The sequence below is a fragment of the Pelophylax lessonae genome (assembly GCF_965119305.1).
Source record: "Pelophylax lessonae genome assembly, chromosome: 4".
Taxonomy (NCBI): Eukaryota; Metazoa; Chordata; class Amphibia; order Anura; family Ranidae; genus Pelophylax; species Pelophylax lessonae.
In genome coordinates this window covers 344,751,590-344,768,719 of record NC_138771.1, presented here as the reverse complement: position 1 = coordinate 344,768,719, position 17,130 = coordinate 344,751,590, and the positions used below count along the sequence as shown (strand labels likewise).

Sequence of the window (17,130 nt, the reverse complement as noted above, 5' to 3'; positions counted from 1 at the left end):
AATTCTCCCCCTGGCTCGTCTGAAGAGCTTGCATTCAAATTGGTTGCTTCTATCAAGCAAACTCTGCGTTTGGAGGAGGACGCATGTCCTCCAGCTGCCTTGGCGGCTTATGGGACGCAGAAAAGGCGCAAATCATCGCAGATGTTTCCATGCACTGATGATTTTCAGCGCGCTGTGAAAGAACGATGGCGTAATATACGCAAACCTTTTGCTGTACCAAGTAGGTTTAAGCTGCGCTATCCTTTTACGCCCGCTACTGATGGGCGTTGGTGTGGTGGACCATGCGTTAGCAGTTTTGAACAAGTCCACTGCGATTCCTGCTGAAGACACCCCGGTGTTCCGGGATGCCACGGACAAGAGGATGGAGTCCCTTGCCCGTCGTTCCTGTTCTATTATGGGTTCTATGTTGAAAGCTTTATTTGCTTCACTTATGGCGGCCCAGGCGGTCGCGAGCTGGACGCAGGTGCTTAGGCGTGTCCTGGTGGCTGATTCTGCCCCCCAGGCGACTTTGGATATGGTGGATCAAATCCACCAGGGTGTCATGTATTTGTGTGATGCGGACCTGGATATGGTTCCGTTGGCTGCACGTGTACACAGTGTGGCGGTGTTATCTCGCCGCCCGGTTTGGTTGAAGTGTTGGTCTGTGGATCAATCTTCACGTAAGACCTTGGCCAGTCTGCCTTTTGATGGTTCTCGCCTTTTTGGCGAATCCCTGGATGCCCTAATTAAAGGGGTCACGGGGGGTAAGAGCACGCTCTTACCTCAATCCCACGAGACTAAGACGGCTCCTGGAAAAAAGAATGCCTTCTTTCGGCCCCCTCAGGGGTCCTTTCGTGCCTTTCGGTCACACTTTGGGGCAGCCGTCCATGGGTCAAGGCTCCCGCCAGAAGCCGTGGGCAGGTAAGCAAAAGTCCGGCCAATCCGGTTCTGCGGCCCACAACAGTGCGGCCTGAAGGGGCGCCCTCACCCAATTCACAGGAAATCGTTCGATCTGGCTACTAGATCGAGTTTCTCTCTCGGCCGGAGAGCAGATTTTTTCCCTCAAGTCTTCTGTTATCCCCGGAGCGTTTGCGGGACCTGCATCTAGCGGTGCAGGACCTGAAAGCTCAGGGAGTGGTGGTCCCGGTGCCTCATCGGGACAGATTTCGAGGGTTCTATTCCAATCTGCTCACCGTGCACAGGAAGGAGGGCAAGGTGCGTCCGATTCTGGACTTGAAGGCGCTGAACCGCTTTGTGCGGGTGCGCAAGTTCCGCATGGAATCCCTGCGGTCGGTGGTGGCTGCCCTGGTTCCGGGGGAGTTCATGGCTTCCATCGACTTGAAGGATGCGTATCTTCACATCCCGATTTTCGAGGGTCACCAGAGGTGCCTTCGATTCGCCATAGCGGAAGATCATTACCAATTTGTGGCGTTGCCTTTTGGTCTCGCCTCGGCTCAGAGGGTGTTCACCAAAGTGCTGGCACCGGTTCTGGCTTTGTTGAGGGCCCAGGGCATTTCGGTTCTGGGGTATCTGGACGATATTCTGGTTCGGTCTGCGACCAGCCGGAGTCTGGAGAAGGATCTGTCCATCACGTTGCAGACTCTGCAGGAGTTTGGTTGGACGATCAACATTCCAAAGTCGACATTGTGCCCATAGGTTCGGATTTCTTTCCTGGGTATGATTCTGGACTCTGTCCAGGCGAAGGTCTTCCTGCCGGAAGAAAAACTCGCAGCTCTTCAGGAGGCAGTCAGGTCCCTCAGGGACGTTCCATCTCCGTCCATTCGGACGTGCATGCGGTGTCTGGGATTGATGGTCTCGGCTTTCGAGGCGATTCCCTTCGCCCAGTTTCACACACGGAATCTCCAAGCGGAGATATTGTCCAAGTGGGACGGGCGTCCGCAGTCTCTGGATCTCCAGATGTCATTGAGTTCTCAGACCAGAAGAGATCTTCTGTGGTGGCTTCAATCCCCCTCAGTATCGGGGGGCAAGTCTTTTCGTCCCCTTTCATGGTCGGTGATCACCACGGACGCCAGCCTGTCTGGCTGGGGTGGTGTTCTGGGCGTTCTGTCCGCCCAGGGTGTTTGGTCGACGGAGGAATCCTCCCTTCCGATCAACGTTCTGGAACTGCGAGCGATACTCCTCTGTCTTCGTCGTTGGACGGACAATCTTCACGGCTACCCGGTTCGGGTGCAGACGGACAATGCCACGGCGGTGGCTTACATCAATCACCAAGGGGGCACCAGGAGTGCCCGGGCGGCTCGTGAAGTGGCCGCGATTCTGTCTTGGGCCGAGACGCATGTCCCGGCAATATCGGCAGTTCACATTCCGGGGGTGGAAATTTGGCAGGCGGTTTATCTGAGCCGCCGGACCCTGGACCAGGGGGAATGGTCCCTTCACCCGGCTGTCTTCCAGATGTTGTGCGCGAGGTGGGGTCTTCCGGATGTAGACCTGCTCGCGTCTCGTCTGAACAACACAGTACCACGGTTCATGGCAAGGACGCGCGATCCTCGGGCAGACGCGTCGGACGCGTTGGTTGCCCCGTGGCTTCAGTACCAACTGATGTATGCGTTCCCACCGATTCAATTGCTGTCCGGGTTCCTTCGCGGAACCGACCACGGTGATTCTTGTGGCACCGGACTGGCCTCGCCGGTCCTGGTACGCAGACCTCGTAAATCTGGCAATCGACGCCCCGTGGCGTCTGCCTCTTCGAGAAGATCTTCTGTCGCAAGGACCGATCTTCCATCCTGCTTTACAGTCGCTGGCTTTGACGGCCTGGCTGTTGAAACCGAGGTCCTGAAGAACAGGGGTCTTTCCCCTGAGGTCATTCACACCTTAATAAATGCGAGGAAGTCTTCCTCGGGGAAGGTTTATTACCGTACTTGGAAGGCGTATTTTGCCTGGTGCGAATCCAGGGGTTTCTCTCCTGACACTTATTCGGTGTCTAGGGTGTTGCCCTTCCTTCAGACGGGTGTTGACCAGCGTCTGGCGCTGGCCACGATCAAGGGTCAGGTGTCTGCTTTGGCCGTTCTTTTTCAACGGCCTGTGGCATCTGATTCTTTGGTTAGCACTTTTGTGCAGCGGGTACGTCATCTGATCCCTCCTAGGAGGGACCCTCTTCCCCCTTGGGACTTGAATCTAGTTCTATCAGTATTGCAGCGTGCTCCTTTTGAAAGGATCAGGGAGATCTCGCTGTCTTTGTTATCCAAGAAGGTCGCCTTTTTGGTGGCTATCACCTCGGCTCGTCGAGTGTCGGGGCTGGCAGCCTTGTCCTGCAAGTCTCTGTATCTGGTTGTGCATTTGGACAAGGTGGTCTTGCGACCTAACCCTTCTTTTCTTCCAAAAAGGGTTTCGGACTTTCGTCTCAATGTGGACATTGTCCTACCTTCGCTTTGCGCGAAGCCGAAGCATCCGACGGAGGTGTTGCTTCACTCCTTGGATGTTGTCCGGGCGATTAGAGTCTATCTCAAATCGACTGAGTCTTTTCGCAAGTCGGATGCCTTGTTTGTCCTTCCGGAAGGTCCTCGGAAGGGCATGGCGGCGTCGGCTTCTACAATCGCCAAATGGATCAGACAGACCATTGATCAGGCCTATGCTTTGAAGGGGAAAGTTCCCCCTGTACCTGTGAAGGCGCACTCTACCAGATCTCTGAGTACGTCTTGGGCCTGTCGTCATGGGGCCTCTGTGGCCCAGGTGTGTAAGGCGGCGACTTGGTCGACCGTACACACTTTCACGATATTCTACAGAGTAGATGTTCAGGCATCGGCTGATGCTTCCTTTGGCCGCAAGGTTCTTAGTGCGGCAGTTCCCTAGAGCCCTTGTTACGGGTTCTTTGGCTTTTTGGGATATTTGTTTTTTCCCTGGGTTTTCTTGCTCCTGTTGAGCGGGTGTTTTGTTCTTATGCCCAACTGGTTTCCTTCCTTTGGTAAGGTTCCTTTCTCTGATGGGGAGACGGCGTTGCCTTGGGCGCGGCTGCGTTCTTCCCACCCCTCATGTTTACACTGCTTTGGGACATCCCCATTGGTGATGAATATGAAGTGGGCGGCGACTGTCGGAGGACGTAAGAGAAAACGGAATTTTTGTAAAATCTTACCTGTAAAATTCCTTTCTCTGAGTCCTCCGACAGTCGCCGCCCCCGCCCCTCTTTTGGGGTTTTGATGTACTCTCTACTGCTATTCCACTGAAACTGAGTTGGATACAGGAAGTGGAGGGTTATGTACTGAGGGGACCACCCCCTGGGGGTGGGATATGTTAAAAGTCTTTGTACTAACATATTCTATTGCCTAGCTACTCCTACGGAATAAAGGACATAACCCCATTGGTGATGAATATGAAGTGGGCGGCGACTGTTGGAGGACTCAGAGAAAGGAATTTTACAGGTAAGATTTTACAAAAATTCCGTTTTTTCCCATTTTCCTATGTGATTCCTACCCTATTTGCCCCTACAATACCAGTCTGAGGCTCTTACCAGATTGGTACGCTGTACATTGCTTGCATTCTCCTTTCTGGCATAAGTTATTGGTCACTTCAGTGATAATGAACTTATTGTAAAACCGTTTACCAGACTCTGCTGAATAAAAGAATAGCTGCGATCAGCGACTGATAAACTAATCTCAGCTATTTTTCTAAAAAGTGACCCCTCTCATCACTGCTGCTTACCTGTCTTCTCACCATTCCATAATCTTCTGACATCTTCCCCTGCCCTGTCTGAAGTTCTCCTGCCAGCTTACCCTGCATATTCAGCTTCAAGTCTCTGTACAGTGCATATAAGGGGATTGGGGATCAGTCTCTTTCTCTGCCTCAAAAATATGATGTCATGGGTTTATTTAGACCCCTGGTATTTAACTGCCCCCCCCCCCCCCCCCAACAAAACTGTTTAAATAAAATTATAAAATAAAAATGTAAAAACAAATTGTAAGGAAAAAAAAAAAAAAAAAAACTTTCATTCACAAGGGTGTTCTGGCCAGTATGGAGGATTGTTTTTGCAGCTGTTGCCGTCCAGAGCCGTGTGCAGGCAGCCTTTGTTACTCTATAGCAGTGTTTCTCAACTCCAGTCCTCAGTGCACACTAACAGGCCAGCTTTGCAAGAAAACTGAAATTCATCACAGGTGATATAATTTGCTGCTCAGTGATTGCAGTACTCTAGTCTGCATCTCCCAAGGTAACACACTTAAAATCTGGCCTGTTAGTGTGCCCTGAGGACCGGAGTTGAGAAACACTGCTCTATAGGGATGCAGTGGTTTTATAAATACAGCAGCAGGTCCTAATTTGACAGATGTGCAGGTGAGCGACCCCGAATGCACACTCTGGGTTCAGGGCTGTGCACCCTGCCACCTGTCAAGTTAGGATCTGTGGCTGTTTGTACTGCACTGTGTTTTGCAAAAAAAGTGTGATTTAAAAAAAAAAATATATATATATATATATATATATATATATATATATATATATAATTATTCAATCCGTTGCAAAAATTGATTGGACACCTGAGTTTAAAAGTGGAACACAGGGCTTTGCAGCTAAAGGGTTAATGGAATGGCTCTTGAAGCCTTGTTTTGGAGAGTCCGGGGCATCAGAGTTTGTGATCCCTACAATGCTAAAAGCCCGCTTCTCACAAGGTCTGTCAGGGGACGTGGAAGACCTACTTCACTTGGTGCACATCTTGAGGTTTCGACCCAAAGATATTCTCCATGGGACGAATCCTCTCCTTCCTGGAGCCTGGGTTTATACTAGCATTTGGCTCTCAACAGTATCGAGGGTCAGGTTTCTGCTTTCTCTTCTACTTCAGAGGCTGCTGGCCCTTGGACTAGGACCTTCGTACAACTCCCTTTTGGGTTGCCCATGTAACACCACCCATTGATTCCTCTGTCTTTGTGGGACTCTCTGTGCATCAGAAACCACTGTTTGAACCCATTAGACCCTTTCCTTTTTTTTTTTTTCTTGCCACAAAGTTTTTTTTTTATTATTTTTTTACAATGACCTCTGTGAAGCAACTGTTTTACCTGGAGGTCTTATTCTGTTAGGAGCCGTTTCTGGTTTGCATGGGGGAAAGGTGGTGTTAAGGTCCAGGACTTCTTCCTTGTGTTAGGTAGTTGCTGTGTTTCACCTCAGCCAGGACTTTGTCCTTCTGTCCCTCTCTCTGGCTGTAGATCTCCAAAAGGAAATTCCCCCTGTTGTCTGGATGTGATATGTCTTTAAAATACTTTTTCTCTCCGACACTGGTTCTTTCAGAAAGACTTATTATCTTTTTGTCATACAGTATGATCCCTGTAAAGGTGTGCAAGCTCCTCGTTCCACCATCTCTTGGTGGTAGAGCCAGACCATCATTCAAATTTATGTTCTCAAGGATCTGGTTGCACTCCTTCCTGTCAAGGCATGCTCTACTATATCTGTAAGCGCTTTATGGGCTTTTTGGCATTAAGCAACTGTTTCCAGATTTGCAAGGCTGTCACATGGTCTTCTATTAACATGTTCTGAAAAGTTCTACCAGATGGATGTTTCTGCCAGCATTGGGTGTAAAGGTTCTTTAGATTGCTTTTTGATATGCAGGCCGACCCCAGTTTTTGGCATTTTTTTTTTTGGGCCATTTAGCTATTTCCTGTGTTGCACAACCCTCAGTTGGTCTGCCCTTGTGTTCCTTAATGGACAAGAAAGAAAACAGGATTTTTGTACACATTTTTGTAAAATCCTTTTTTTTTTTTTTTTTTTTTTTTTTTTTTGTCTATGGAGGGATACACCCTCTGTGTTTATGGTATGGTTTATGTACTGCTTTGCTACACAAGTGAGGCATGCTGGTTAGTAGGAGGGGTTATCCTGGGCTGGCCTACAGGTTTTTGTTTGCCAGTGTTAATTACTGCTGTAGGTGGGTCCTTCAGTGGTCCTTCATTCTCTGTAAGTGCTTTTGCTTTTTACAATTTTATTGGGAATGCATATCTTATCCATAATGGGTAAAACTTAAATGCCTAGTTAAGGGGCATATCCTACAAGGAGGGGTAATTTTCTTGGTGTCCAACCTACTGTAAGCTAGGCATTTTCCCCACAGATAATTTCTGTCCTCACAGTCAACACCATAAACCTACACAGTATCGTATCTTTATCAGTGTCTTCATTAAAAATTCATGGAATTTTCACCCAAGATTCATACATATTTCCACCTAAGATTTAGTTGTAAAAACGGGTGAATTGTTTGTAAGAGTTGTGAAAATTTTGGATGAGGACATTTATAAATGGACACCATGAGTACAAATCATTTTCTACTTTATTTGGACAGTTAAAATATTTACTGTTTATTTTATAGCAACAATGCTTGAAGTTTAATGAAGCTTATTTATCTCATGCTGAGTTTCTCTTTCATTCATTGAAGGACACAGCTCCTGATTTTTCTTGGGTTATACTGCTCTCTACAGGAGTAGGACTCTAGGCAGAAAAAGGCTTGACTACACCTATGGGCAGTACCAGGGGGTATACACCCGCTCTCAGCCATAGGCACTTGTTTTTTGTTTTTTTTTGTCTAGTCAGGAGTAGGGACCTAGTTCCTTGCTGGGATCTCTGGTCCTGGCGGTTTTTTTTTTTTCTTCTTTTTAAATGGAATTTTTTCTTATTTTAGTTATTATGTTCCTGTGAGAATCTACAATCAATCCCCCCCCCCCCCCTCTAAAATGTCGGTGGTCACTGTGGATCCTTTAGGTTGTGGCTTTACTGCCTTCCATTTGGGCATTCGCCCTCCACTCCGCTGGGGCTCGCATCCAAGCGGCTGGGCACCCACAAAAATTTAGGCTGCGGCTAAAGTCGGGGGCCTCCACCGAAGGTTCCAAGAGGACCTGGTCTAGCAAGCCATGAGTGGGCTCGTTCAGACCTGTGGACAAGGCTGCCTTTTCATGAAGGGGCACCCTCACCCATATCTGGGGTGGGGGGACGTCTTCGCTGGTTTCCAAATCCGTGGACCTCCCTGGTACAGGACACGTGGGTCCACAAAGTTATTCGGTCAGGCTACGAGATCGAGTTCAGTCTTATCCTCTGGAAAGGTTCTTCCCTTCCAACCTGCACTTGTCCCCCGATAATTTACGGGGTGTCTTTGGGGTAGTGTAAGACTTGTTACTTCAAGTAATGATTGTTCCGATTGCAGAAAGTTTTCAGGGATTTTTACTCACACCTGTTTACAGTCCCCAGGAAGGAAGGCAAGGGTATGTCCAATTCTGGACCTCAAGGCGCTAAACTGCTTGTACAAGTACAGAAGTTCCACGTGAGTCCGTTCACACGGGAGTGGCGTCCCTACGTCAGGGGGATTTCTTCTCGCTTTTAGCGACATAAAGGACGCCTACCTGCACATTCTAATATGTGCTGGTCACCAACGCTTCCTCCGTTTTGCCGTGGGCGAGGAGAATTATCTGTTTGTGGCATGGACCCTTGGTTCCGCCTCCACTCCTCAGGTCTTCACAAAAGTGTTGACCTCAGTGCTGGCATTTTGAGTCAGCGGGGGATTGTGGTACTGGGGTTCTTCTATGAGCAAAGTCTCTGACTGCTCTGATGGACAGCTGGGGATTGCTCTGCGAACTCTGAGGTAGTTTGGTTGGATTCTGAACCTTTTAAGGGTATGCTTTGGTTCTGTCCACAAAAACTGGACTATCTGGGTCTGAATCTGGACAGAGTGTTTTCTTCCATTGGAAAAACTCCAGACATTGCAGGAGGCATTTCAGCTTCTGTTGTTCAGCAGACGGTCATCCCTCTGGGCTTGCATGCGGGTGCTGGGCCTGATGGTGTCCACCCTCGAGGCGGTCTGTTTGCATAGTTCCACTCAAGATCTCTCCTGAAGAGATTCTGGTGAAATGGGACAAGGATCCATGGTCTCTAGTGGTGGCTTCATTCTTTGGCACTTTGACAGGGAAAATCCTTTCTCCCCCTATACTCGACGATTGTCACCACGGATGCCAGCCTGTCCAAGTCGGGGGCGTTCTCAGCACAGATGTGCTCAGGGGATCTGGACTCTGGCAGAGTCCAGACTGACGATTATTGTTCTGGAATTCCGAGCGATCAGCCTTTGTCTGGCTCATTAGACAATTTGTCTTCAGGGGTGTCCGGTACAAATTAATTTGGACAATGCCACGGTCAAGGTCTATGTCTATCACCAAGGGGGCACAAGTAGTGTCCTGGCGGCTCTGTAAGTAGCCGGCATTCTAAGGTGTTGAAAGCTACTTCTAGGAAGATCTACCATCATATGTGGAAGACATACATTGCGTTGTGTGAGTCTCTTGGGATTCATCCTCGCTCCTTCTCAATGGATTGGATCTTAACCTTCCTTCAAAAGGGGGGTTGAACAGAAACTGGCCTTAAATACCATCAGGGGCCAGGTATCGGTTTTGGCTGTCTTTTTTCAACGACCTTTGGCCTCACACTCCCTGGTGCGTACCTTTTTTCAGGGTGTCCGACATTTGGTTCCTTCAGTGTGGGCTTTGTTGCCGCCCTGGGATCTTAATGTGGTGGTTTTGGCTCAACAGAAGCCTCCCCTTGAAAATATCCAGAGGTTTCCCTGCCTGCGCCAGGTGGGCTTTTTTTTTTTTGGTGGCTATCCCCTCTGCACGCAGAGTGTCGGAACTGGTGGCGTTATCCTGTTGTTCACCTTATTGGTGATTCACAATTTGAATGAAGAGATTGTCATTTGAATGAAGAGATTGTGTTGCCTTCCCTGTGTCCCAGGCTAAACATCCAAAGGAAATTGCCTTGCATGCCTTGGTTGTGGCTTGGGCAATTAGGGTGTACTTGGCAGCTACAGCGTCTTTTAGGAAGTCAGACTATCTATTTGCGCTTACGGACAGACCTCCCAAAGGGTTGCCCACTTCTTCTGCCACCATTTTCAGGTGGATCAGACAGATGGTGGTTCAGGCCTATTGCATCAGGGGTCAGGTTTCTCCTTTCCCTGTCAAGGATCACTCTACTAGGGCACTTAATGTCTCCTGGGCTTTCTGTCATCAGGCATCAGTGACGCAGGTTTGCAAGGCGGCCATCTGGTTGTCGGTGCACACTTTTACAAACTTTTTATAACGTAGATGTGTTGGCATCTGCGGATGCTTCTTTTGGCCGTAAGGTTTTGCTGGCTGCTGTTTAGAGGGCCTGGTCCTCTGAGGGTGTATTGTTTTTTTTCAGGCGAGCTCCAGTTGTTTATAGTTGAGCTTCATGTTACCTGGTTGGCTATGATTAGCCTTGGGAATTTTTTTCTGCTTTTTTTCCCACCCCTCATGTTTAACGCAGCTTTGGGACATCCTATTGGTTAAGAAGATTCTGGAGCTGTCGGTCAATGAACAAAAGAGAAAATAGAATTTTGTTCTTTGATGTTCATTGACGGACATAGCACCCACTTCTCAATTGAGTTGGGTTATTTTTCTTCTGACACTGCTTGCAACAAAACTGAATGCCTATAGCAGAGTGTGGGAGTATATCCCCTGGGACTGCCCCATAGGCGTTACCAAGCTTTTTCCTGCCTAGTGTCCTATTCCTGTAGGGGGCAGTATAACCCAATGGTTAAAAAGAATCAGGAGCTGTGTCCGTCAATGAACATCAGAGAAATTGATTTTACGGTAAGTCAAAAATCTCATTTTTGTTTTCCTACATTGGTGTAAGGTTCTAAGTTTATTCTAAACTGTATTTTTGTAAATTATATTTTTTCAGGCTGCTAACCAAGGTTCAAAATTTAAAGGTCGAAAGTTAACAGTTTGCTGGCACAAACCAAAGACTCCTTCCATATCCACTGAAATAGAGGAGGAAGAGTCCAAGGAAGAGGTATAGTGCCCCCCACCTTACAATGTCCTAATCTCACAGTTAAAGGAAAACTATATATATATATATATATATATATATATATATATATATATATATATATATATATATATATATATATATATATATATATATATATATATATATATATATATATATATAAATTAATTTATTTGTTTTATTTATTTTTTTTGGTTTTGTGATTAGCAGACGTAATTTTGTTTAAATTAATGCATGTGATTTTATTTATTTTTTTTCTCAAGGTGGGCATACACCGTTTTGTGTGTTTTTGTCTTTGTGTAAACGTCTTTGTGTTTGTGTTTTTTTTTCTTTTTTTGTTTAGCCAAGATGGATGTGAGGAATCCTCCCCCGCCAGGACATTGTATTCTGAGGGCATCCCCTGCCACTGTCGGAATACAATGAGCAGCAGCTGCAGTTGATTGGCTCCAGTTGCTGATTGAAAAATTTTCCAATGTGCCCCTTCAACAGGAGTTGAGCAAACAATCGACTTCTGTCGAGCAAGGACAGCCACACACTGCATAAAATGTGGCTTGTACTTGCTGAACTGACCAAATTTCACTCAGTGTATGGCCAGCTTTAGTATAAAGTCTTCTTGCAGACAGCGTTCTGAGCTTTATAGTAAGACAATCCAACAACTACTACGTTTCTTTTCTGTGACTTTCTAATTAAAAATACAGTCAGAACAGTATAAACTAGAGAATTGGGATCATTGTCCCTCCTCCGATCATTCAGCTTTGAGTGTGTTCTTAATAGAGTTGAACAACAATGGATCAATTACTCAACAGTGTACTGCAGTCAACAGGATTTAGAGCCCCACTAGTTAGTTGCATAGTAAACATGAAATCTGAATATGCCAGATTTCATATTAACTGACTTGATATCTGAAGTGATCCAAAAATGATTTTTTTTTTCGTCTCAACTTATGAAACATATGTTTTATATGTATTTTCGTAATGTTGTTTGGTCTTTTAAAGAGGTTGTAAACCCCCAAAACATTTTTTTTTTTTTTTTGAAACCTGCAAGAGAAACATAATGAGCTAGTATTCATTGCATACTAGCTCATTATGAAATACTTACCTTAGAACGAGCCCCCACCGTGCCGCTCACTCACCTGTATGGCGGGCGACCTCTCCAGTCGCCCGTCTTCCGGGATCGCGGCATCCGGCCATCTGATTGGCCGGGGCCGTGGTGACGTCACTCCCGCGCGGGAGCCGACAGTCACGGCACGGGTCTCTGAAGGAACGGCACGATCGGCCGTTCCTTCAGAGCGCATGCGCCAGTGACGTCACTGGCTGCATGTAAGGTAAATATCTCCTAAACGGTACATGTTTAGGAGATATTTACAGTACCTATAGGTAAGCCTTATCATAGGCTTACCTATAGGTAAAAGTTACTGAGGAGTGTTTACTTCCTCTTTAAGGCACAAAAACAAATGTTTTAGCCTCAGAGATGCTGAGTTTTAGTTCTAATTTTCCTCATAAGTTAGCCTAAAGATACTTTAGATACATAGACAAATGGTTACATCTTGCACAGCACGTGGTGATTGTGTGTTGTTTCAACCATTTTGTTTCTAGATGTGATGTGCTTTAGCAACAATGTGTTCTAGATTACAATGAATTGCCTTGTTACTTTGTTGAGGATTCTCTTGACATCCAGTCCTAATTGTGCCATGTTTCCTCTTGGTAGTCTTGTCATACATGGACTTCTAGAGGCATGCATCTATATTTATATTTAATTTTCCCTAATATGTGTATGGTAATGACACAAAGGTGTGGACACATGACCTGTGCTATATAGCCAAAAAGTATGTGTACACCCCTCCAGGGTGTTATTAAATCTACAGTTTACAAATACATTGTAGAAAATTGTGCACTTCCAAACTTGTGACAACAGTTTGGCAAAGGCCCTTTTCTGTTCTAGTATGGACTGCCTTTGTAAACAAAGCTAGGTCTATGAAAACCTAGTTTGATGAGTTTATTTTGGAGGAATTTGAGTAACATGCACAGTGCCTAGACCTCAGCCCTACTGACCTGGAACAGAGGCTTTGATCCAGATCTTCTCCTACAACATCGGTTTCTGACATCACAAATGCCCTTTCATTGAATAGGCACAGATTACATGGGAACACTGCAAAGCGAAATGGGGTATGGGCTTTTATATATTTATATTTTATATATATATATATATATATACTGTGGCAGGGCGGCCCAGCTGCACAATATCATGTACATGTGCGTGATTTTGTGCATGAGACTTTGGGGGCGCGTGCCGCTGGAGCGCCACTACCACTGTAATTGGACACAGCAGGAGCCAATCAACGGGTTCGGCATCCACGATGGCCGGTGGCACCTGTTGATCGTTCATCGTAATGACAGAATAGCAGTCTGCCTATCTAAACAAGGCAGACCACTATTCTATCACGGAGTAAGAGAGAGCTCTTCTGTTTCCGCTAAGCAGAAACACGCAGATCTCGCTTTTCCTCTACTGCATCCTCTTCCCCCCCCCCCCACAGTTAGAAAGCACTCCCTAGGAGCACACTTAACCCCTTGATCGCCCATGGTGTTAACCTCTTCCTTGCCAGTGTCATTTATACAGTAACGGTGTGTTTTTTTTTTTTTTTTGTTTTTTTTTTTTTTTGTTTTTTTTTTTAAGCACTGGTGCCCAAAAATGTGTCAGTGTCAGATTTGTCCGCCACAATGTCGCAGTCCCACTAAAAATCACTGATCACGCCATTACTAGTAAAAACAAAAAAAAATTAGTCCATAAATGTATCCCATAGTTTTTAGAAGCAATAACTTTTGCGCAAACCAATCAATATACACTTATTAGGATTTTTTTTTCAAAAAATATGTAGTAGAATACATATTGGCCTAAATTAATGAGTATATATATATATATATATATATATATATATATATATATATATATATATATATATATATATATATATATATATATATATATATATAGTAAAACCTTGGTTTGAGAGTAACCTGGTTTAAGAGCGCTTTGCAAGACAAGCAAAATTTTCAAATAAATTTTGACTTGATATACAAGCGATGTCTTGATATACAAGTAGCCTCAAGTCACAGCGAAGTATAAAAGAGAAGAGAGGCGCCTCTAAGTGTAGCAATATGGTTACATTTAATGAAGGTACAACTTTTAGCAATTCACATGGTTGATGAATGGAACAGGCACATCTAAGGATTCAGGCATCCGGGGTAAAGCTGTCCGAATAGGACCATCCTCCGCACCGCCATCTACGTCATCCCTTCCATGCTGCCCCTCGCTTTCAGATCTCTTTACTGCAGGGTGGTCTTCCCGGTCAGGATTACAGACTGCCAGCTGGCGGTGCAGAAAATAGTCTATGTGGACAGCTTTACCCTGGATGCCTGCATACTTAGATGTGCCTGTTTTATTCATCAACCATGTGAGTTGCTACTTGTTGTACCTTCATTAAATGGAACCATATTGCTACACTTAGAGGCGCCTCTCTTCTCTTTGATACTCTATAGCTCCTGCTGGATTTTGCTTCTAATCCCCTTATGGAAGTGGCTATTTGTGGATGGACATTTTATGCAACCTATCGCAATGCTATCTTTTTATATGGACTATAAACTGAAGGACTTATGAATAAATGGTTGTGGAACGAATCATTTGAGTTTCCATTATTTCTTATGGGGAAATTCGCTTTGATATAAGAGTGCTTTGGATTACAATCATGCTTCCGGAACGAATTATGCTCGCAATCCAAGGTTTTACTGTATATATATATATATATATATATATATATATATATATATATATATATATATATATATATATATATATATATGTAATATTATTATTTTTTTTATTATTGGGTATGTTATATCGCAGAAAGTGAAAAATATTGTGGTTCTTTTTCTGTCTATAGCACAAAAAATTAAAACCACAGAGGTGATCAAATACCACCAAAAGAAAGCTCTGTTTGTGGGGAGAAAAAAAGGACATCAACTTTATTTGGGTACAACATCGCACGTCCATGCAATTAAAGTAATGATGTCCCACACCACAAAAAACAGCCTGGTCATTAAGGCCCCTTTCACACATGCTGTCTGTTTGTCCGTTTTTCATCCATCCGTTGACAGATGACAAACGGACATCAATGTATCTCTATGTAAAAACGGATGATCATCAGTTAACATCCATTTTCATCCGCTTCCGTCAATGTCCGTTTTTTTGAACGGATGAATGCCCTATTTTTCATCCGTCAAAACGGATTGGATGAAAAACGGATGACAACTGACGAAAACGGATGGAAAACTGATACATTTTGACGTGACTGAACTGAACGGACCGTATGTGTGAAAGGGGCCTAAAGCCCCGTACACACGTACCGATCGTCGGCCGAACGATCGGCCGTCTTTTGTCCCCGGGCTGTCGTGTCCGCTGAAAAGTGCAAAAGACTGCACACGGATTTTGTTGGCCAACAACAGCCGACTGCAGAAGTGATGTCATGTGATGGTTAACTTTCCCTGTATTTTTTCTTTTCTGAGCATGCCCAGTCTTGCAAATCTGCTGTCTGTCGGCCGAAATCTGTACTGACTGGCGAACAATCGGCCGTTCTGGTGTCGGCATACAAAAATTTTAATGCTTGCTCGACAGATTCTGTTCGGCCGAAAGTGCGCTGTCGGCTGTCAGAAGCATCATACTAACAAGCCGAAAATCGGCCGATCGGTCGTCGGCCGAATCTTTTCGGCCGACAATCTGCACGTGTTTACGGGGCTTTAGGGGGTAAAACCTTCCGGGGCTAAATTGGTTAAAACATCTGTTGCTAAACAAAAGCTCAACAGACTTTTTGCTCCTGTCAGTCAGATTTTGCATTGCCATACAATTCTAAATGAATACAAAACCATGCATGAAGCGGGTCAAGTGTACTTGTCAAAGTCTGGTTGCTCTCAAAAGTATCTCAGACTTATGACATTACACAAGTTCAAAACCCATCAACAAAGGCCCTAATTTAAAAAAAAAAAAGAAGTTTGCAATCTGTCATCCATTTTTTTTTTTTTTTTTTTAAATCATGTACATATGTTATAAGGGCCGGTTCACATTTGTGCGAGTGTGCCGATCGCATGTAATTCGGAGCGCATTGCTCCTTCATTACATGCGATCGGAGGTGCGGATGCGAATTCAGCCATACACTTTGTATGGCTGAATTCGCACTGTATCCGCACCAAACATGCACATGACTCTTTTTTCGCAGCCTTCCCGCATCGCACAAGTGTGAACCGGGACTAAAATGTTGTTTTATTATTATTTTATTTTTATTCTTATTAAACATAGAACATTTTGTTTTAGGAGGCTGAAACATCAGATCCATTTCTTCATGAAGATGACGATGAAGACGAAGATGAAGATGAGTCTCGGTCTTGGAGGAGATAAAGAAACCAGCAGAACTGTACATATTATATTTTTTCCTCTTAAAGAGTGTTTGCAGAACTTTTTACCATGAAAACACAAATGGAAAGCAGAGTCCGATTCAAGGAAGACTTTTTTCCCCTCTCTCCACATTATTGCAGAAAATAAATCAATTGATTGTGAATGTCAGTGAATAAGCCACACTTGTATGAAAGCCAAAGGCAAAAGACTTTGTGTGTGTTTTTTTTTTCCTTTTTTTTTGTTACTGTGGTCCTATATACAGAGTAGAGTGAAATATTTTTGAAAGTCTTTAAAATACATAGTTTTATTTTTTAAGATATAAATTTGACCCAACTTGAGTAGAACCGAAATATTTAATTGTATAGTGTCACTTTTGTTCAGTATTAAGTTGATGATCCTCTCAAATCCAACGTCTTTATAAATATACAAATGCTTGGTCCTTACTCATTGGTACAGAAGTAGAACCATATACCTCTTAGTCCACATCAACACATTTTCCCACTACATTGAAGAACAAGAAGCAAAAACCTATATTATTAAGCCATTTGTTTTACAGACAGCCATCCATGTGTTCAAAAAGGCAGCAAAAGGTGAATGAGATCTGGACTAATACACCCAGATTTGTTTCTATCAGTGTTTCCGAAATCCAATCTTTTGTTGCTACGAACATGCCACGTTTTCCATTTGCCAGGCACATTTATTATCTTTGTAAAAGCAGAACACTGGTTATCTTAGAAATAACAGATGACCAGGACTCTGGCTCTGATCCTATTAAAGGTGTCTCAACTGTTAACATCGCTAGCTGGCAGAAGCTGCTGTGCTTTGCACAGCTGTGTCCTTGGTTCTAGTATCTGTAGAAAACACATCAATTTTGATCAGCCAATGCTGCTACAAATTGAGTCGTTTAAGGAAACCTTTAAAATCACACTTTTAAAGATGTGTGTA

At 44.7% G+C, this 17,130-nt stretch overlaps 1 protein-coding gene across 1 annotated transcript in view; it reads left to right on the top strand.

Annotated features, from left to right (window-relative positions):
- LOC309553254 (RNA-binding protein 27-like) overlaps positions 1-16,839 on the top strand; it is a 186,821-nt gene extending 169,982 nt beyond the window's left edge. The window contains exons 20-21 of the mRNA XM_082254244.1: positions 10,636-10,770; positions 16,105-16,839. Of these exons, the coding sequence (XP_082110370.1) occupies positions 10,636-10,752 (117 nt within the window). The 3' untranslated portion in view covers positions 10,753-10,770; positions 16,105-16,839. The remainder of the gene's footprint in view (positions 1-10,635; positions 10,771-16,104) is intronic.
- Positions 16,840-17,130: the final 291 nt, after the last annotated feature.